General features: G+C 53.3%; 2 protein-coding genes across 3 annotated transcripts in view; both read right to left on the bottom strand.

Annotated features, from left to right (window-relative positions):
- Positions 1-3,586: 3,586 nt before the first annotated feature.
- Sppl2c (signal peptide peptidase like 2C) lies at positions 3,587-5,665 on the bottom strand. Its single transcript, XM_020161365.2, has one exon. The coding sequence runs from the start codon at positions 5,663-5,665 to the stop codon at positions 3,587-3,589; it is 2,079 nt and encodes a 692-aa protein (XP_020016954.2).
- A 4,273-nt stretch (positions 5,666-9,938) lies between these two features.
- Positions 9,939-20,532, bottom strand: part of Crhr1 (corticotropin releasing hormone receptor 1) — a 52,349-nt gene continuing 41,755 nt past the window's right edge. For both annotated transcript variants that reach the window (XM_020161361.2, XM_074045816.1), the window contains 9 exons: positions 19,988-20,094; positions 19,182-19,302; positions 18,828-18,981; positions 18,499-18,559; positions 16,488-16,560; positions 16,158-16,243; positions 15,800-15,935; positions 15,565-15,606; positions 9,939-15,035 (listed from right to left, as the gene is read on the bottom strand). In XM_020161361.2, the coding sequence (XP_020016950.1) occupies positions 14,895-15,035; positions 15,565-15,606; positions 15,800-15,935; positions 16,158-16,243; positions 16,488-16,560; positions 18,499-18,559; positions 18,828-18,981; positions 19,182-19,302; positions 19,988-20,094 (921 nt within the window). In that variant the 3' untranslated portion in view covers positions 9,939-14,894. The remainder of the gene's footprint in view (positions 15,036-15,564; positions 15,607-15,799; positions 15,936-16,157; positions 16,244-16,487; positions 16,561-18,498; positions 18,560-18,827; positions 18,982-19,181; positions 19,303-19,987; positions 20,095-20,532) is intronic.

The following is a 20,532-nucleotide window of genomic DNA, read 5'->3' as shown; positions in this document are numbered from 1 at the left end:
CCAAGCTGTCTGGATCCACACCAGGCATAGGGCTCAGCTCTTTCCCAGATGGTTTAATACTTAACACAAACCCCAGGCCAGGTGGTGCTACTATGCCCTTTTCATAGACAAGAACATTTTGTGTCCCCAAGGTCACATAACTAATAAGCAAGACATTCATTCATCTTGTAGATTCATTCAACAGATGTTTTATTAAGCATGTGCGATGTGTCAGGCCAACGCACAATGAACAAAACAAGACAGCCTCTGCCTCAGGGTCAGAACACTCTAGGGTGAAGGGGAGGGGTGAAGATAGTTGGATGGTTGGTAAAATTGGCTCAATCTCCTGCCCCAAGATTGACCAGAGAAGTGTGGTTAGGTGGCCCACGGTCCAAGGATGGGAGCCTATCAGGGGCCAGGCTGGATGTGTATGCCAAGATGGAAGGCAAGGGCTTCCCTGGGCCCTCAACATTGACACCTGGTCTTTCTCCTCCCATGTCCTGCTTGATGAGGGTCAAACTCTGAAGGTGCTCAGCCTGAGGCCAGGGTGGGAGTCCCTTGAACTCACAGATGCCTGGTTCCACTCAGCCTGCCAAATCAGAGCCCAGAGCCCAGGAATCACATTTTCAGCAGGTACCGCCCCCCCACCTCTAATGTGACACAACCATGCTTGGGTGCCTGTCTGTCTAAACACCCTAGGCTGCCAATTCTGCCCAGAGCCTTCACCTAGCCCCATATATGTAGTGGGCACAGTTGCTGATGAGTACTGGGCAGAGAAAGGCCCTGGCACTCCCTCAACCCCAGTCCCCACCCACTCCTCCTGGGAGGGCAGAGGAACTTGTGGGAGCAGGTGTGTGGGGGAACCTAGTTTCCCCAGTTCTCTGCACCTTGGAATGAGGCTCAGGAGCGTCGTGGGCAGAAGGCACAAGGGTGTAGGCTCTGGGAAAGCACCTGTGAGGAAGGTAGGCATGCAGGGTAGTGAGGGAGAGTGGACCCAACTTTGGGTCAGTGGAGGCCCAGGGAGCCCCAGAAGCTGGAACTGTCCTCATAGAGCAACCCCCACCCAGGATTTCCAAGTAGGGGGAAGAGCTTGGGCTGTGCTGGGGGTGAATCCAGAGCCCCCAATGTCCACCACACTCTGGATTATCATTCACCTCAGGCCTGTTCTCAGGGTTCTCTAATTCTACTGCCTAAATAATATACACCAAGCTGTAGGAAAGGGGGTCACAGAAGCAAATTCAGCCCCCTCATTCCTTACCTGCCCATCAGGCCTCTGGTGGTAGGGAAATGGGTGATCTTTCTGTCCAAACCTGTTCTGAAATGCCTCTCCTTGGAGACTGGCATCACCTCTGGCCAGTGTCCTCGGAGCCATGCTGCTGTGAATGCCTGAGAGGGAGAAAACTCCTGGCCTGGGCCTAGGGGGTGAGAGACCTGAAATGTGTCCATCTCTTCCTCTTGGGCCTGGCAGATGTGTAGCCTGCCCTGCAAGCCCAGTGACGCAGGTCAGCAGTGGGGAGGCTGCCCAGTCTGGGGGTGAGCCAGGGCCTGTGGCGGCCCCTCTGTCTAGGCCAGATGGCTGCTGACCACAGTGGGAGGGGCTGCCAACACCTCCAGTCAGTGTCCTGGCCCAAGTGCATCCCTATTCTCTTGTCTGGAAGGGCCTGCAGCCACTGTATGGAAAGGATGTACTTCTTTCCTGAGAGTGGGGTTTTGAGGTGCCCGTCCCCTGCAATCTTGCCTTGTTGGTCCCTTACCCCCACCCCAGGGTCAAACCAGACCCACTCAGACCAAGGCCCTGCAGAACCCCGATGAGGTGGCCTGGGAAGCAGGGCCTTCCCTCATGGTGTCCCCTTTCCTCTACAGTTAAGTGAGGTCAGCTCCTCATTTGCTCATTCACTCATTCATTAGTTCATTCATTCATTCATTCCTTAAACAAACATAAGGCAAGCATCTAGGATGTGTCAAGCTCTGTCCTTGGTCCTGAAACTACACAGGTAAACAGGACGAAAGAGCTCCCTGCCCTCATGAAGCTGAGTTGTTCTGCTGAGGACAAGAAGACCAAGGAGCAAGTAGAACGGTATTGTGACCGAGGTGATGTCTGAGCAAGGGCTGGGAGAAGGAGGAACCAGCTGGGTCAAGTTCTGGGAGTGAATAGCAGGGTTGGGAGGAAGCAAGAACATTCCAGGTGGAGGAAATGCAGGAGGGACCAGGAGGTGGGAAAGCGGGTGTGGTGGGGTCCAACGCATGCTTCTGCTAGTAGGGAGGTGTGGTGGGAGAGAGGGGAGGTGACCAGAAAGAGTCCTTGCAGGAGTTGGATTTGATTCTGCTCTTCTTCCCTGTAGGCCATTGTCCTCGTTTTCTGATGGCTACCTCACTCAAATTTATTGATAATGCCATGGTAGGTCTTTTAGCAAACCAAGCAGTGAGAAGTTAAAAGAAACTTGCTCAATGACATACTCTAACTCAGTGGTCAAGCCAGGATTTCCTGTGCACAGCCTGGCTCTAGGACCCTAGCCATTCTGCCACACTTGCCTTTTGGGATATGGCTCCCCTTCCTTTTTCAGGAAGCTTCTTGTTCCACAGTATTTTGCGCTCATCAAGCAACATGTAAACACACTGTACAGCTTAAAACACTGTAAGGTCCTCAGGAGGTCATCTTGTCCGTGCCCCTGCCTCTAGGGGGCATAGTAATAAGTCTCATTTTGCAGATGAGACAATTTGCCCATTACCCAGAGTCAGTGAGGTCACGTGGGAACTAGAGCTGTGGTCTGCTCTGCTCTCTACCCTAGCCCCAACCTCTTTCCTCCTCCTTTCCCCCTTTAAGACAATTCTCAGGTTCTGTTTGTCCTGTGTCCTCACCCTTCCTCCAAATTGTCAGGGGCATCCCCCTGTGCCCACCTCAAGGACAGGCACACAGCAGAGGCATACTCCATATCTCTGGATGGAATGGGTGGTGAGTACAGGAACATGCTAGGCTTTAAGTGCACATGTTCAACAAAATAGATGTGAGCTGAGGCTTGAAGTATACCTAGGAATTTTCGAGTGAGCCAGGAATTTGGGTTGGGGTATTTCTGTCTAGGGTGGGAAGGGCATTCCAGCTAAGGGAGTAGCATGTGCAAAGAGAGAGGGAGGGGATGTGGAGGAATCAAGGAATAGTAATGGTCCCATTGACCTGAGCACAGGGAGAGCATGGGCAATGAGGCTGGGGGTGGTGGGGACAGAATGGGGGGCTAGCAGCTAGGCAAAGGATCTGGGGTTCTGACTTGAGGGGCTGGGCAGTAAGGGAGAGGGGAAGTAGCTGCCCAGTGAGCCCCATGAGCAAATCGTGACCTTCCCAATGAACTTGTGCCCTCTCTGAGCCTGTTTCTCCTCTGAACAATTTGGGGGTGGTACCAACTCCCACGTACCCTCCCCCCCGCCCTAGATCTCCAGACCTTGCACAGACTTCTTCTGGGGCCACTGTCCCTTTTATAGTCCTAACAAGCAAAAAGTCTCCTCGGGTAGACATGGAATTTCTCTAATGCCCTGATCTCTTCTTGCCACGCGTGGCTTTGCTCTCCAGTGTTCTGCCATGCCTGTTAGAGGCACAGAGCCCAGAGGCTCCAGTTCACAGGGGAGCCTGGGTCGCCATGCTCTTCTTTACCTTCAAACCCTTCCTCTTGTGCAGCCCCATCCAAGGCAGGCCAGCATCATGGGTCTGGGCCTGGGTGTGGATGTGACCCAGCTCCGAGGGCGGTGCCATCAGTGGGATCACCGGTATCAACATGGCCATGGGCACGAGTGGCATCAGCTCCTCTGAGGCCCCTGGAGAGTTAGGGAACAGTTCATCAGGATCCAAGTTGGCATCGCTCCAGCCCTCAGAGCTCTCACTGTGGCCCTCTGGACTGGTGGCTTCATCCTCAGACATGGCGACCATCTTAGCCATGTCTTCTGCGAGGTTGCTGTCTGAGTCCCCTGCCCCTTGGTCAGTGGCCCCCTCAGCCTTGCTGGCTGTGTGGCCATCTGCTGTGCCATCCTTCTTCTGCTTGGAGCTGGCTGCAGGAACATCACAGTGCCCTAGCACAGGCTGGTCAGATGTCTTGGTTTTGCCCTGGCCGGTCCAGAAGAGGGTAAGCTCTTGGCGGCAGGCAGCCACCCCCAGACTGGTGAGTAAGGTGCTGGACACTAAGTACAGAAGGGCGGGCTGGCCCATCTCCATAAGGACCATGGCCACAAAGGTGACCAGAAGGCCCACAGCATAGGCCATGGTGCAGGTCACAAAGTAGACTGGGCGGGAGTGGATGTGCACATCAAAGCGGTGACAGTAGGCAACCAGGAAGCCAGGGACCATGATGTCACCAAAGCCAAGGATGGAGAAGGGCTGGTCACACAGTGTCAAGGCCGAGAAGCTGAGACGGGGCACTTTGAGCACCATGGGCAGTCGCTCGTGGCTTGAAGAATCTGCCGGGCCTAATGCAACCTCCACCATGATGCTCTCACCAGACTTGGTGAAGAGAGGTGTGACAAAGACAAAGAAGACATCAAAGGCCAGCAGTGCCAGCAAGAAAGAGGCACAGTTCTTGAGTGTGGGCAGCCGCACATGCCGCAGAACGAAAAGGCAATAGGCTACACCCAACAGGTCCTGCAGGAACCATGCCCAGCGGTCCTCATTGCGGTAGGTGACCCAGAGGATTGTCACAGTGGTGCACAGTCCTGCCAGCAGCAGCAGTGGTAGCTGCAGATAGGCACGGCGGCCAGGCAGAGGCAACTGACAATGCCACAAGGGCAGATAGCATGCCAGGGGTGCCAGGCAGCTGTAGAGACCCATGCTGGCACCAAGACCAAAGATCCCAATCATGACATAGATGAAACAGTCATAGAAGAAGTAGAGTAGTACCATTATGGAACAGGACATGGTGACCACAGCGCCCGTCATGGCTGGTGTAAATTCCACTGGTGTGTCCTCATCATTTTCATCTTCCTGGGCCACCTGGGACCCCTCGGCTGCTACTGCTTGTGGCTGATTCTGACCGCCAGGCCCCCCTCCTCCCCGGGCCCGGCGTCGCTGAAGCCGATCGGCCTCCATCAGTCCGGCCCAGTAGCCACCCACGGCCACGGTGCCCACCGCCAGGATGAAAATGACCACCATGTTGTAGTCAATGACGGGCTCTGGAGGGGCGTACATGGCCACACGGACATCGGTGTCACCCTGAGTGTGGCTGAGAATGTCAATCATGTCAGTGTAGCGGAGTACAACCACAGGGATGGTGAGATCTGGCAAAGGCTTTCGGGGGTCCCGGGATGTTGGGGTGGTGTCTGAGCACTGTTGGTTGCTGACCCGGCTGACGATGAGCAGCCCATGGGCACCTTGGTCTTGTGCCAGCCAGCCCTTGGCATGGAAGCTGCAGTTACCCCTCATAACCATGGCGGTGGTCTGGCGGAGGGGCCGCTGTTTGGAGGAGCTGGGCTGGGCCTGGTGGAAGGAATCCTCACCTGGGCACCAGGAGGCCTTGGTGCCATCATGCAGGGGCAGGAGTGGGGCATGGTGCAGGTCCCGGGGTAGGGTGACATAGTCAGAGCTGAAGAGGACACAGTAGTCCTTGCTCCAGTTCTCTGACACCACATGGACCACACCATACTCCCCCTGGGCCCCGGTGCTGAGGAGGAGGAGGCAGCCCACGGGGAGGAGGAAACCCAGGCACACCATCCTCCTCAGCCACCTACTGTGTTGTCCCCAGGGAGCAACTGTCCATAGTCCAATTCTTCTCGCAGGGGTAGGGGTGTGGCTCTTTGTCACAGAGCAACTTGGCCTCCTATCCTGGAAACCAGGGCCACACCTAACTAGTCATAAAGCCTGTTTCATCTCTGCCCAAGGACACTGCTGTAGGGTAAAAGGTTCTTCTCAGGACCATGTTCCCCAACCCTGGTCTCGGTAGACAGGTTCCAGACCTACTCTCTGCCCAGGCTCTAGTTGGGATACAGCAGGTAATTTGAAGTAAGAGGTAGGTGGGTGGGTGGGGTTGAGGGTTCCAGACAGGATTCTAGATCAAATTTGCTCTGGGTCCGTTTCTTTAGCTGCAAAGAAATGGGGATATTGGGTCTAGGCTCCTGAGCTCTGAGTTCAATGTCTAGCACCTTTATGTTTTTTTATTTTGTTATTGTTATTGTTTATAGGTTTTTCTGTTGAGTTCTTTTATTGAGCACTTGCTAAGTGCCAGAAACTTTTATCTGTACTCACTGTGACCTTTCACAGAGTTATTATTACACTCACCCAGCCAGAGGCTGCAAGCTGTCCTTCAAAGTCAGTCCTCCTTTCTACTGGTACATGACCAGAATTGATTTCCAGCCCTCCTTGCAGTTAGGAATGGCCATGCAACCAAGTTCCTGCCAGTAGAAATCAGGGTCTGTGGTGAAAGGTTGTGTAGCTGCTTGTCTCCTCTCTCTTTTCTTTCTCACAAGTCAGAACAAGGACAGGACTGTGACCTGGCTTGACTATGATGAGAAGGACAATGTCTTAAGGAATGGGAGAAAGTGGAGGAGGCCAGGTCCCTGGATGTCTGCACAAAGCAGTGACCAGGGATGCTCACCGAAGACTGTTACCTGAGAAAGATGCATGATCTTCCACCATTAGCCATTGTCTTGTTGTGGGCCTCTTTGTTACAGTAGCTTAACCTTACCCTAATATACTCAAGTCACAAATGAGTAAACTGGGACTCAGAGAAACCCAGACTGTCTTAGCTAAGAAGGTTGAGGACTCTTGTGCTGTCAAATCACTGGACTTTGATTTCTCACAAACATTTTGAGCTGGATTTTATGCCATTCTCCTTGCCTCTCCTCTGAGAGAGGTGAGACAGACTTCTAACTGGAAAGAAAGAACCTGAATAACTGTGAGCACTGGATCTGGAGTCAGGAGCCCCAGGTGCTGGCTCGGTGGGTTTCTACTCCAGCTCTGTGGCCCATGTTCTCTCACAGGTCACCCAGGATGTCCTATCCAGGCTTATCTAGGCCACCCATGATAGAGTGCAGTTGAGGAGTGGGATTGTCAAAGCAGTGGTATACACAGGATGTACCCTGGGGCCCCAGAACCAGAAGGGAGAGATGTGTGGGCTGGAGCTGATCATCTGGGTTTCCATTCTCTCCCAGCTGACCTGTGGCTGTCCTCTGTCCCTCACTAGCTGGTGCTAAGCAAGTTTTCCCTCTGATGCTGTGACAACCTCCCTGCTAGAGGTGAGCTCTGCCACCAGCCACCAGCACAGCAGCCCTATGTGCTTGGCTTCCCATGGTTTACTGGGACAGCTGCAGGATGGGATTCTGTCCCTGTGGTCAAGTCTCCAGGGCTTGTGGTGGTGTGGACACAGCATAGGCTTATGCCCCACTCCTGGACCCCCACTATACCCCAATCAGAGCCCCCAGCCCCAGCTTGAAGTCTCTTAGCCCTGCTGCTCTGTCTCTGCCCCAAGGCCTCCTGAAGGCGTGGCCCGTGCGACTTGCTGCTGATTCATGTCATTCAGGCTTTGGCTCCAACGCCATCCCCATCACTTCTTCCAGAAAAAAGTAGTCCCATTCTTACACATCACTCCCATGTCTCAGGTTTTACCTTCTGCATACCACTTCTTGCTAGCTCAGGTTTTTAGTTATTCGGGTGTTTGCCTTTTGGTTTTCTGGCTCCCACTAGCGGGGCACAAGCTCCATGAAGACAGGAATCTTGTCTGTCCCTCATGCTGTTCTCGGTCATGCTGTGGAAACAGTGTGGGTAGCGTGAGTGAGAGATTCAGTTTATTTATCGGAGGACTGAGGAACAGGGCAGGTAAGGAGAGGAAGCAGATCCAAATTCAGGCTGTCGAGTGGCAGAACCTATGGCTAACCTATACACAGTGCTCACTCAGGGACGTGGATGGTAACCATCAGGACTGGGTTCACTGAAAAGGTTGATTGAAGAGGGGAATCTTTCAAAAGACCCCCACATGATCACCAACCACATGGCTTAAAAAAATAGATATTCATTGTGTTGGCATAGAAATCAACAAGGGATTGAATGTTGTGTCCCTCAAAATTCATATTTGGAAGCCTAGCCCACAATGTGATGGCATTAGTGGTGGGACTTTGGGAGGTAATTCTGTCACGAAGCAGGGGCCTCCCTATGGGATTAGTGCCTGCCTGTCTATGTGGATGATGATACCTGTTGGCCTTGGGAGAATACCGAGAGAAGGTGACCCTTTGCAAACCAGGAACTGAATCCTCACCAGCAACTGAATTGGTCAACACCTTGATTTTGTACTTTGCAGGCTCTAAAACTGTGAGAAATAAATGTCTGTTGCTTCTTAAGCCCCCAGTCTATTGTGCTTGTTATGGTAGCCTAACCTACACACAGTCTGAAATCAAGGTGTGAGCTGAGTTGTGCTCTCTCAGACAATTTGGGTAGCTTCCATCCTTACTTCTTCCTGGGTGATGACTGGATGACTTGGGGCTACCCTGGCTTGCAGCTGTATCACTCCAATCTCTGCATCTGTTGTCACATGGCATTCTTGCTATCTGTCTCTTTGTCACTTCTCTTCTTATAAGGACACCAGTCACAATGACTTAGGGCCCACCCTAATGGCCTCATCTTAACTTAATTAATCTACAAAGACCCTATTTCGGAATAAGGCCACATTCTCAGGTCTTAAGGGGTTAGGACTTCAACTTATCTTTTTGGGGTGATAAATCAATCCATAACATATAGGTTATTTTAACCTCCAAAGAGCAAGCATGGTCACTGGCCTTCCTTAAGGTCTCTCCTACATGTCCATCCTCTTCAGTTCTGAGTCACCATGTTTGGGACCCCCACAGAGATGAAACACATCTCCCATGTCCATCTCTGGATTCTGTGAAGTGCTGGATGAGTTTAAAGGACCTTGTAAAGCAGTCACCAAGCAGAACCCCCCTGAGAGTTTGACAATCCCCTCTCCCTAGTTAGTTCTCTTTGACTTGCCAACACCTATTTGACTGCTATCTTTTGTGACTCATTTATAATGTCTTTCAAAGGATTCAACTGAATTTTCATAAGAAACATTTCTTCTTGTTTGTGTACTTCTGAGTTATCCATTAATACAACATTTAATTAGATTACAAACAGTAAATACAATGACAAAAGAATTGTCAAAAACACATTAAGGAACAAATGCAACTGAATGGTGACTTGCTTACCAGCAAGTAAGAGGAAAAGTGGGCAGGGAAGGAGGCTGCCAGCTGCCCTTTGGAGGGCGCTCATTGGAGGGGACACCAATGCATTGACTAGGGGGCATTTGGTAAGGGAGAATGCTTAGCTTGTGCGGTTCTCATCATAGCATGTGGCAGTGTCCCTACTGTGTGCATCTCTCTGAGTTCAAGCACTTAGCTTCCAGACAGACAAGCAGCCCCTCACTGAGGGCTGCTAGGGCCCTGCTCACAAGCTGGGGGGGGGGGTCTTGAATCTTTTAAGAACCAGGATCAACATGTCTGCTATGTTGGCTCTGATCAAACAACCAGTATGAAGTGAGGGTGCAGAGAAACAAAGACCTCCTGCAAATGTAAAATGGCAGAGCCACTGTGGTTCCTTGCTCAAACAATTATCATATGACCCAGAAATTTCACCATTGTGCATATCCACAAGAATTGAAACAAAATCTTTTACATGCTCATAGCAGCATCATTCATGATAACTTGGGAAAAACTCAAGAGGCCACCAAACAATGAAGAGAGAAATCGTGGCTTCTCTAGGCAATGGAACATCATTTAGCCATAAAAAGGAGTGATTTCCCCATATGTGCTACAATGTGGATGAACCTTGTATTGTGTGATTGACTCCACTGTCTGAAATATCCACAATTGGCAAATCTAGAGAAACAGAAAGCAGATTCTTTGTGGCCCGGGTTGGGGGAGGGAGGAATGGAGAGACTGCCGGGTGGGTATGGTGTCTCCATTGGGGGTTATAAAAACATCTACAACTAGATAATGGTGACAGTTGTACAACACTGTGAATGCATTTTTATTGATATAATAATTATACATATTTTGGGGTGTGAATATATTTTATGTCACTGAACCGTACATATTAACATGGCTGAAATTGTTTTATGTTATGTGGCTTTTACCATAATAAAAAGAACAAAAACAAAAGACCAAGGACCAACACCAGTCCCCTGCAGTGGACTGTCCTCAGGACAGGTCTCATTTAGGTTCTTCAGGACTCTGTGAGCCATCTGGGGTCCAGAGAACATGGGCCCACCAGATGAAGCTTACCTTCCTCCCTGATCTACACTGGGCTGGAAGAATTCTCTGAAGGCTCCTTTCCTTCATGGAGTCTGGCAGGGTGTGAAGGCTTTCAGGGACCTGTTCAACTCCTGCTTCCCCAGAAGCTCCCTCTTCTCACCCACACCCAGCCCATCAGCCCATCTGTGTGGCCACTTGGTTCCCTGGTTGAAACATTCACCTGAGCGGCTGGTGCCCTTTGGGGCCTCGGCCCACTTTCCAGGCTGTAATTCTGCTATTAGATTCTGCAGACACTCAGCCCCTGGCCTCCACATTTGACCCATTTTCCTGCTGCCCCCTTAGCTAGGAGCTGGGCTCTTGGTGCTGACAGTGAGGGGCAAGGTTTCTGCTTTCTCTTTGAACCTAGGTGGCACTTAGCTCCATCCACTCAGGGCAGTGTGGGAGGCAGATCTCACCCAGGGCGGCTGCTTCAGAAAGCAGGTAAGGCACCCAGCTCCCTGGCTCCTCTCCCGTCCTGGCTCCCTGGCCCAACACCTTCCCAAGTGATCTGGAGCTGGTGCAGACCTGGGGATAGACGAGATGGCCATTTGCTCCCTGCTCTGGGGATGAAGGTGAGAGAGGCAGGGGCACCTATCCCATGCTGCCCACCCAAGCTGGTGCCCCAACCCCCCTGGATCCCTAAGAGGCCCCCTGCTCCTGACCTAGGCCCAATAGGCAATGACATGGGCAGTAAGGGACTGTCCGGGATTCCCTGGAGTGACAGAGGAGAGGAGTTATCTCCAAATGACCTAGTGCATCCCTCATAGTGAGAGGCCTCTCTGGACTCCAAGCTGCTGGTGGGCCAGCAGGGAGGCTGGGAGGCCATGCTCCCAGGTGGAGCTGGGATGGGCTGGGGGACATTGGGAGGTGGCCTACATGAGGCCCATGCTCTGCGGGCTCTAACTCCAGAGATAAACTGAATGCTGTTTGTCCATGGACTGGGACACTGAAGAATGTCCTTGGGGAGGGTACTGTAAGAGGCGGGGGGCAGAGGGGAACAGAGAGGGCTGCCTTGCAAAGAACTCCTGCTACCTAGGGTTGAACACCATGGAGGCTGCATGGGGCCCCCTTGGATTCTCATTTAGTCATGCCACTACTGGGTGCCCTCAGGTAAGTGTCTTACCCTCTCTGGACTCCAGTTTACCCATCAGTTAAATGGGGATGGCAGCATCTACTTCACAGGCCTGAAGTGAGTAGATGAGCTTGATTTGTGAGGCCCAGAGCCCAGGAACACTCGGTAATGATCAACTGTTGGGTTGCAGAGCATCCTCTCCCCTTCTGGTGGCCCTATGTGGGCAGTTGAATTTGACCCATGAGTTGGAGGTCAGTGGCAGCCCCCACAGAGGTTGGGCAGAGTCTGGGTGGAGTGTGGAGGCCCTCCATGGCTTCTGGTGCCTTGTGCTACACAGTTGACAGCTAAGTGTTATTTTAAGGACTGGAGAGTGTGGAGAAGGTGGAAAAGAGATGCTGGGTGTATAGAACTTGTATTGCTCCCACCAAGCTGGCCTCAGTAGCTGGACCACTTTGGCTAGTCTCATCTTCACCTGGGACATGTCCCATGTCAGTCTGAAGCCTAGCCCTCCTTGCTGCCTCCTTGCCTCAAAGCTGCTTCACAGGCCTTGGTCTCCCAACCCAAGGCCTATGGCCTCCAGCCAGCTGAGGGGGGACAGAGCTCTGGACAGTGAGCCAGGCCTTCTAGCTCAGGTGAGTCATTAGGTCTCACTTCCCTCTAGTGCAAAATGGGCTGTTTCTGACCTTGCTGGGCTAGTTGAGGATTAAATAATACATGTTATAAAGGATTTTGTGGATGACAAAGCAATCTACAGGTGGCCTCAATGAAGTACTGTCTAGACTCCAAACCCTTCCTCCCTCCCTCATACATGTTTTCCCCAGATCTGGCTGCTCCAGATCTGGTCCCAGGGTGGCTGGTCTGTAGCATAGGAGCCTGGAGAGGATATCAGAGTCCTAGGGCAGGAGCCGCGCTCCCCTCAGGGAGGGCTAGCCAGGACTGGGAAACAGGGTGGCTTTTCTTCTGTTTTTCTGCACCCATGAGGAGGGTCTTAAGGAGAAATGGGCTCAGGGGACTTTTAGTGGCCTTGGATGAGGCATGGAGAAAAATTCTTTTGGGCATAAAGGAAAGGACTGTCTTGGGGTCTCAGAGGCTTCCAGTCTGCAATTTCTGGGCCTCTCCTTGTAGTATAGTGATGTGTATCACCAACTCCCTTCCTCCACACACACACTCCTTCCCTGTCCCACGAGCTCAGTCTTGTAGTAGAATGGCCTCAGATGCCTGGTCTAGGTCCAGCAGCTGCTCTTCCTTGCAGTCTCTGGATGTGGGGGCGGGGGGCGGAGGCCAGGCCTTCTCAGGCACCCCCTCTGACTTCTCTGATGACCACAAGCTCCCACAGTCCTCCAGAACCAGAGGCTCTGGATAGGTTCCTGGCATCTGTCCAGGGGCTGCTGATCACCTCTCCCCTCCCACACAGGAGGCGCTTGGAAAGAGCTCAACAGCTGGAGCGACCAGGAGCCACAGTGGTGCCCCGGCACCGCCCCTGGTCTGTGTGTTGGCCTCCCGTGTCCTTGGAACGCACTCCCATCCCACAACATGGTCCAGAGACAGCCTGACTCTCTTACTCCTCCAGCGCTGGGTGAGAGACAGAGTGAACAGTGTCTCAGCTGTGATGACTTAGCACTCATTAGTCACTTCTGGTTCTTCATGTCAGCCATGAGGGCTATCCCCCATTTTCCCCAGGTTGCCCCCACCTCCTACCCCAAATTCTTCTGGAAGTCATTGGCCCATACCCCTGTCCTGCCATTTCCTGGGTCTCCCTCCTCATCTCTGCGTAAGGGCGCAGAGCTTGGAGAATTCTCAGGACAGGGCACCCCATGTGGCCTTCAAGAACACCTCAGGTTTTCCCTCCCCTGGCAGAAGTTGTGGAGCTCTCAGAATCACAGTCATCTTTGTCTGTCCCTGGCGTCCTGATGCCACATGCTCTTTTATGCATCCATGTGCACAGGCATGCATGCGAGCGCACCAGAGACCCAGAGGCTAGATCCAGGCACCCTGGTGGAGATCTGGTGTCCCACCCACACCCTACTGCCCTTACAGTGTGGTACATGCTGGCGTTGGCCTGAGAGCTCTTTCAGTGGCTGGCATGGATGGGGGAATTGCAGGACATTAATGTCCCCTGGAAGCAGCCCTCAACCAGTGAGTGACAGGAGTTGGTGGATCAACATCTCAGGTGAGGTGGGTATGGTCCCACTCCAGCTCCCCAGCAAATGAAGCTCCAGCTACCTGCAGTGGTGCTGGTGTGTCTCCCACCCTTTCTGCTACCCTCCTTGTCTAGTCTCACCCTCCTTGTCTTCCTCTCAAATTTGTCCTAGAAACCTTGTCCCAAGGATGTGTCAGAGATACCCCTCGCCCAGCCCCAGCAGAATGTAGGCTTCACAAATGTGGTTGAAAAGATAAATATTATTTACATCAGCTGCCTCCTCACAGCAGATACCCTCATCTCCTAGTGCCTCCCCCGCCCTACTCTGGCTGCCCAACCCTCTGGTTATAGGGGTCTGGGTCAGTCCACATCTGGGGTAAGTGTTCTGCCAGCTAGTTGTCCTGAGGAGACACCTTTCCTGGTCCAGGGTACTTGTGCAGAGAGGGCCTCCTTTCTCTCTTCGCTCAGCTAGTGAGCCTGCCCCAAGGCCAGCCATTGAAGCCAGCAGGCCAAAGACTCCAAAGGTCTCTCTCTTTGCAAAGGGAGGCTGGGGCATGCCTCAGTTCTCCCTCAGAGCCCAGCTCCCATCTCACAAGAAATTTTTGGTTTTGTTTTCTTTCAGTGCTGGGGATCGAACCCAGGGCCTTGTGCATGCTAGGTAAGTGCTCTACCCCTGAGTTACACTCCTAGCCCTCCATTTTCTCACAGATGGGGAGATACCCAAAGGCAGGAGGTGGCAGAGGAGTCAAGGTGAGGGGACTGTTGGTGGGGAAGTGAGGGCAAGCCAGAGTGGCCTGCAGGGGAGTATATGTCCAAGGGTGCAAAGCAGCAAGGCAGGGCATTTCTATGGCAGTGCCACAGTGTCGATGATGTTCTGGTGGGGTGGAGTGATTTCTAGTGATGTGGCCCAATATTTGATGATGTCACCTGATTTCTAATGATATCTCCAGGGTTCCTGACCAGACCACATGGCCTTGGTTCTCAGTGGTGTCCAAAGGCATTGCTAAGGCCCAGAGGCATCATGGTGCTGGGATGCTGTCATGAGAGTTTCCCATGATGCCCTGGGTGGCATGTGGCCTCCCCACAGTTGCTGAGGACCCCAGATCTCCAGTGGGCTGGTCATGTTGTGCTCTTGGAGAAGACAGCTCTCAAAGGACCCAGCTCCCCATCTCCATCCATTTTCATTTCCATTCTCAAGGGAAGATAGGGACAGCAAGAAGCCAGAGGCTCTGGGCCTGGCTCAGTGCTGGGAGCTCTTGTCCACTCATTAGCCCAGAACTCCTGCTGGGCTGGGCTGGGCTGGGCTGGGCTGGGGTAGGGCCTTCCCAGGCTCTCAGAGCCACTGCTAGGTGGGGGAGAGGGAGTGGGAAGGTTGTCGCCTCCATGGACAGAGTAGTTGAGCTGGACTGTCATTGCCTCAGTTTCAGGTCTCAGGGCCACTTCGTGGCCTGCAGCTCAGACTGCTGTGGACTGCTTGATGCTGTGGAAGCTGACCCGGGTGGGGGACGTGGGGATGGACATGGTGCGGGCCACACGGGCACGGATCGAGTGCTTGTCCTGCCATCGATGCCACCTCTTCCGGATGGCAGAGCGGACCTGTGGACATGGGGCAGAGTGCGACCACTGAACCCGCGGCTCGGGACTGGCTCTCTCCCCTGGGTTGCCACAATCAGCAGTCAAGGTGTGTGGTGCACAGAGTTCCCAGAAGGGGGCGACGTTCACATTGTTAACACTATTGGTTTGCTGTTTGTTGGAACAATTTTCTCAAGTGAGAAAATTTTCTAATCCACATCAAGGCACTATCTGGCCTTTACCAGACAGCGCCCTCATTCCTACTCCAGGACTTGGCCTCCTCAGTTTTCAGGCTCCCCTAAAAGACAGACTGAAAGTTTTAGCTTCCAGAAACCCCCCACCCCATGCCAACAGCCTAGGGGAAAAGAACAGGCCTAAAATCATGGATGCAGATGGGTAAGGACAGGGACCTTCCCAGGACTCCCAGCAGCATCCCATGGGGACATGAGGGTAGGGAGGAGACCCAGCCCTGGGGCAGGAGGAGGTGGGAGGGGAACAGTCTCCAGTCCCAATAGCCTCAGAATCTAAGCCCAGCCCTAGCCCAGGTCCTTACCTCACTGTTGAGGAAACAGTAGAACACAGACACGAAGAAGCCCTGGGGAGGTTGGAGGGGAGCAACAAGGGACAGTCAGAGGCTTGTGTGGGTGGAGCCCCACCCAGTGTGGCTGCCCAGCCTCTCCCAGTCTCAGGGCCTTCATGCCTCTGCCAGGAGAATCCCCCTTAAGCAGGTGCAGACCTGGCCCCTCCAGAGCGGGCAGCTGGGCAGAGCAAGGGGAGGGCAGCTGTACCTGGAAGGATTCCAGGAAGGAGTTGAAGTAGATGAAGACAACTCGGGAGACCTCGTCCTCCCCAGGGTTGACGAAGAACAGCATGTAGGTGATGCCCAGGAGGGGCAGCAGCACCAGTGTGGCCTTCACAGCCTTCCTGGGATGGGGGGGGTGGGGCCAGAGTCACAGGCCACCCAGAAGGGGCAAGCTCTAGCTCCGTGAAGAGGGTGGGTCTGGGGGAGGAGGGTGGCAGATCTCAGGAGTGTTTGAGGCAGGGGGAGCTGCAGTGCCAGGAGGATCTCCAGGCCTTGAGGAAGACTCTGGCTCAGAGGCTGGGAGCACTGAAGCCCCCAGGGTGGGGCAGGTGGGAGCCTGGTACCTGTACTGAATGGTCTCAGACGTGGTGGATGCACGGAGCTTGGTCATGAGGATGCGGACGATATTAAAAAGGAAGATAAAGTTGATCTGCAATGTGAGCACACAGTGGGCACAGGGCAGCAGGGATATGCAGGATTGGGGTGCTAGAACAGATAGGCCAGGCCCTCAGCCTTCTCAATGCCCCTACTGCTCTCCCTCTACCTAGTGAATATCTTCACATTAATTCTTGGCCTGGGGCTCCCTCTGGGAAGCCCCACATCTAAGCAAAGGGGTCCTTTCTATCTAGGGCAGGCACTGTGACCTATCTCCTGCCCCCTACCCAGGTTCTTACCAGCAGGACCAGGATCATGGGGCCTTGGTAGATGTAGTCAGTGTATACCCCAGGTCGTTTGCCAAACCAGCACCTAGAATGCCAGAGAAGGAGGAATCATCCACTCAGTTTCAGTGGCACAGGGAGGGCCAAGGGCTTGGCCAGAGCACAGTTGGGCTCAGCGCCAGGATGTGGGTGCCCCGACTCCAGCCCTGGCAGAAGGCCAGGCCTGTTGGTCCCACTGCACTGCCCTTAGTTATCCCACCTGTGAAGCGGACAGTGTTCTTTGTTGTGGGGTGGGAAGTTGGAAGCAAGCACTGAGGAGGGAGCGGGACTATGGAAAAAGCCATGGAGTGGTCCAGAAACAGGCCAGAGCCCAACACAGCATAGCTTCCTTAGTCCAATCCCCTCTCTGTGGCCCCCAGGTGGTGCCTGTGGCTGATCAAGCCCACTGGGGTGCTGGTGGAGTAGACATCCAACAATTAGCAGTCCTTGTCTGAATCTGTCCAATTGTGGCCTGAACCTTTAAAGGGAGAACTTCGCAGGTGCCACCTGCCTGGTGCAGGAGGCAGAATTGCTTTGCTTTGTCCCAAGTTGCCCTCCAGCAAGCTCCAGGGAGTGGGTGGGGACAGGGCAGACTGGAACAGGGAAGACTGGAAGTCCTGTATCCTTTTGATCACATAGAACTACAGTAACTAGATCTTACGTTGTGGCCATAAACCAGAAATTAAAGTTTTATGTGAGATCTCTTAATTTTTTAAAGGTTGGCACAAAAATCAAGTTTTCAGAAAACACCACGCAGCTATCTGTGGGCCAGATCCACCTTTGGGCCTTTCTCTGGTGGGCAAGTTTTTTCCAATTTCCCACAGCGAGAACTCTTCTGCAATGTCTGCATCTTATCACCAGGTAGAGCATCAGGGCTGTGCAGACCCCTTTATTCAGCCCAGGAATCATTTTCCCTCCAACACACACACACTGCAGATGCAGGCACCTCTGCCCAGGGTTTCCCATACTCCCGCCCTGAGACCCAGCCCCGCCTCCTCCTCATAAACGTGGCAGATAATTTCTCATGGTCCTGTGCATGCCCGCTCTGTGGGGGAGGGGAGGAGCTGCCACTGGAACCCGCAGTCAGACCACCCGACAGCTCTGTCCTGAGGATACTTATTTGGTAGCCATCCTGGCTTCCCTCCTGGCTGCCTTTCCTTCCTCTCTGAGGGTCTCAGTCTTAGCTGCACACTGGACTCATCTGGGTGGGTATTTAAAAAAAAAAAATCCCAGTTCCCAGATCACACCCAGGATCCAGAGCATCCAGCTATCTGGGGTGCAGCTGGGCATCTGCACTTTGTAGTGTTTCCCAGGTGATTCTCAGGATGCATGGTTGAGAAGCCCTGCAGATAAAGTCTAGTTTTCAGGGATGACTGGGAACTCAAGACTCTCCTTCACAAGGAAGGTTCCAGAGCTGGAAGGAGCCTCTGAAACCAACTGGACCTGTTTTCGTGAGATCAATGGAATCTTCTTGTTAAAGCATGTTTTAATGTGCATAGAAAATATTTAGTTAGCATTTACTATGTGTGAGACACAAATCTACAGGCTTAATATGTATTTATTAGTGATGTTATCCCACCACAACCCTCTGAGGTAGGTGCTATTGGGGTGCCCATTTTGCAGATGAGGAAACTGAGGCACACTGTAGTAATTAGCCCAAGGTCAAGCAGATATTTAATGATAGAGCCTAGCTGCAGAGATTGCTCTCATTGAAGCTCAAGAGAGATAAAGGAACCAGGACCCTACCTGTCTAGCTTTACCTCTGGCAGAACAGTGGTAAGGTCCTTCAGAGTGAGCCCAGCCCCTACCTTTCTGCCTTTGTAGGTTGTAGCAGCCTCTCCTCCTTCCCCAAGCAAATAAAATAAATAAATGATGCTGAGGTTCTAACAGGAAAGTGAAATGTCCCAAGGCCCTTGGGGAATGTCCAGCAAGAGCCAGGTTGGAAACCTCGACCTCAGAACTCAGGAAGGTGAAGGAGGTGACTTACTTCTCATTGTCATAGTACAGCTTCCCGATGGCCCAGGCCACAATGATGGGGAAAGGCACACCTGGGAGAGAGATGGGCTGTCACAGAGCTCTTCAGCCAATGCTGGGGGATGCCAGGTTTGGAGAACCCCATTGCAGCCCAGGGCCTAGAGGAAGCAGGGTTTCTGGGGATTGAGCTTGAGCTCAAATGCCTCCTTCATGGTGACTCTGTCACCCCCACCCCAAGAAGGGTGCACACACCACCAGCCCAACATGGCCTCCATCTCCTAGACCCTAGCCCGTTAGCCTGTCTGGATGAAGAGAGGCTGGGCCAAGGCCTGCCTAGCTCACCCCAGCCGATGCAGATAAACATCCATTTGCGCAGCCGGTCGGTGGAGTAGGTGAGCACGATGGCCGTGTGCAGGTAGCAGCCCTCGCCAAACATCCAGAAGAAGTTGGTCACATGGAAGTAATTGTAGGCAGCTGTCACCAACCTGCACCAGCCCTGCCCCCCCCAACAGAGGTGTCAGTGATTAGGGGATTGAAGGGGAACAGGGGCAGCACCCCACCCTGTGTCTCCTTAGGGTCCTTCTTCTATTTATGGGCACCAAGGCCTGGCTGGGGACTCTCAGCAGGGCAGCACCACCTGGGCTCCTCTTCTGATCCTGGACTTGTCCCTGTCCTGCTTTCCCTGCTAGGACATACCACATTGCTCTGGTGGACCTCGGGGCTCATGGTGAGCTGGACCACGAACCACGTGGCATTGCGCAGGATGAAGGCTGAGATGAGGTTCCAGTGGATGATGTTTCTCAGACACCGGATGCTCCTGGGGCAGGAGGGAGCCATGCAGGCAGATGACAGGAGAGAGAGAATGAGGGACTGAGCATCACTCCAGTCAGGATTCATGGATGGGGGAACTGAGACTGAGCGTGAGTGGGGCTGGCTGGCTAGGTCACAGACAGGTGGCCACAAGACTCTCCTGATGCCCCACAGGGCTTTTCACAACTGTGGCCATCCAGATATATCCTGGGAAGAACCTGCTTCTTATTGAGGGTCCCCCTTCAATCCCTGCAGTGCAAGGACTACAAGTCAGAGTTAGCAAATCCTCCAACGGGAAGTCCCCTCCTGTCTTGCAGCCCTGATGCTCCACTCCTGCTCCCATTCTACTCAGGTCCTAGCACATTCCAACTCAAAGTGGGTTGCCACTCCACCTTTAGGGCTCCACCTGCCTGATCACCCTGGATAGGTTCAGACCAGCCTAGGTGTGGGTGACACAGGTAAGTCTGTGCTGTGTCCTCCTCCACCCTGTACCCTCAGCAGCTTCTGGAGCTCTGAGGGCTCTGCCAGAGGTTCCAAGAAACCCGAGACTCCATTAGATCTTGCCCCCTCCCACTGAGGACAGAGACAGGACATCTGTTCTTAGCAACCCCATCCCAGAGTTACCCCTGCCTCTTCCTTCCCTACTGCTCGAGGGCCCAGGAATAGCAGGAAGCAGTGCACAGTCTTCTCACCTGAGCCGCAGAAAGAGGACAAAGGCCACAAGGAGGGCCACCAAGGAGATGCAGTGACCCAGGTAGTTGATGATGACGGCAATATGGTAGTGAATCTTGCTCCTCTTCTATAGGAGGAGAGAGGCAAAGATGAGGCTCCCCCACAGCTGCACCCCTGTGCCAACTGGACCAGAGCAATTGTGTGGACAGCACCCGGGATGGTGGGGACAGAGTGGGCAACAGTAACAGGGCTTCTCTGCTCCTGGCCCCCTCTGTGTGTCAAGCCTTCCCTGCAGTATCACCACCCACTTGAGGCTGCTCTGTTCCTGAATCCCAGACTGTGCCAGATATGGGTTTAATTGTTCACTGTGGACACAGCTCACCATGCCACATGAACATACATCTGTGCCTGCCCAGTGTATGCTCTCATGCTCACAGGTGCCCCCATTCCCATTCTGTCCTAATGCCAGGGGCCTCAGTGGATGCAGAGATCCTGGTCCCCTAGGACCTGTTTCCACCCATTTCTGAGTTGAGTCTTCACTGACTCACCCTTGGTTCCCTGCTGC

The sequence above is a fragment of the Castor canadensis genome, chromosome 11 (genome assembly GCF_047511655.1).
Source record: "Castor canadensis chromosome 11, mCasCan1.hap1v2, whole genome shotgun sequence".
NCBI classification, from domain to species: Eukaryota; Metazoa; Chordata; class Mammalia; order Rodentia; family Castoridae; genus Castor; species Castor canadensis.
This window is presented reverse-complemented; position numbering and strand designations above follow the sequence as displayed.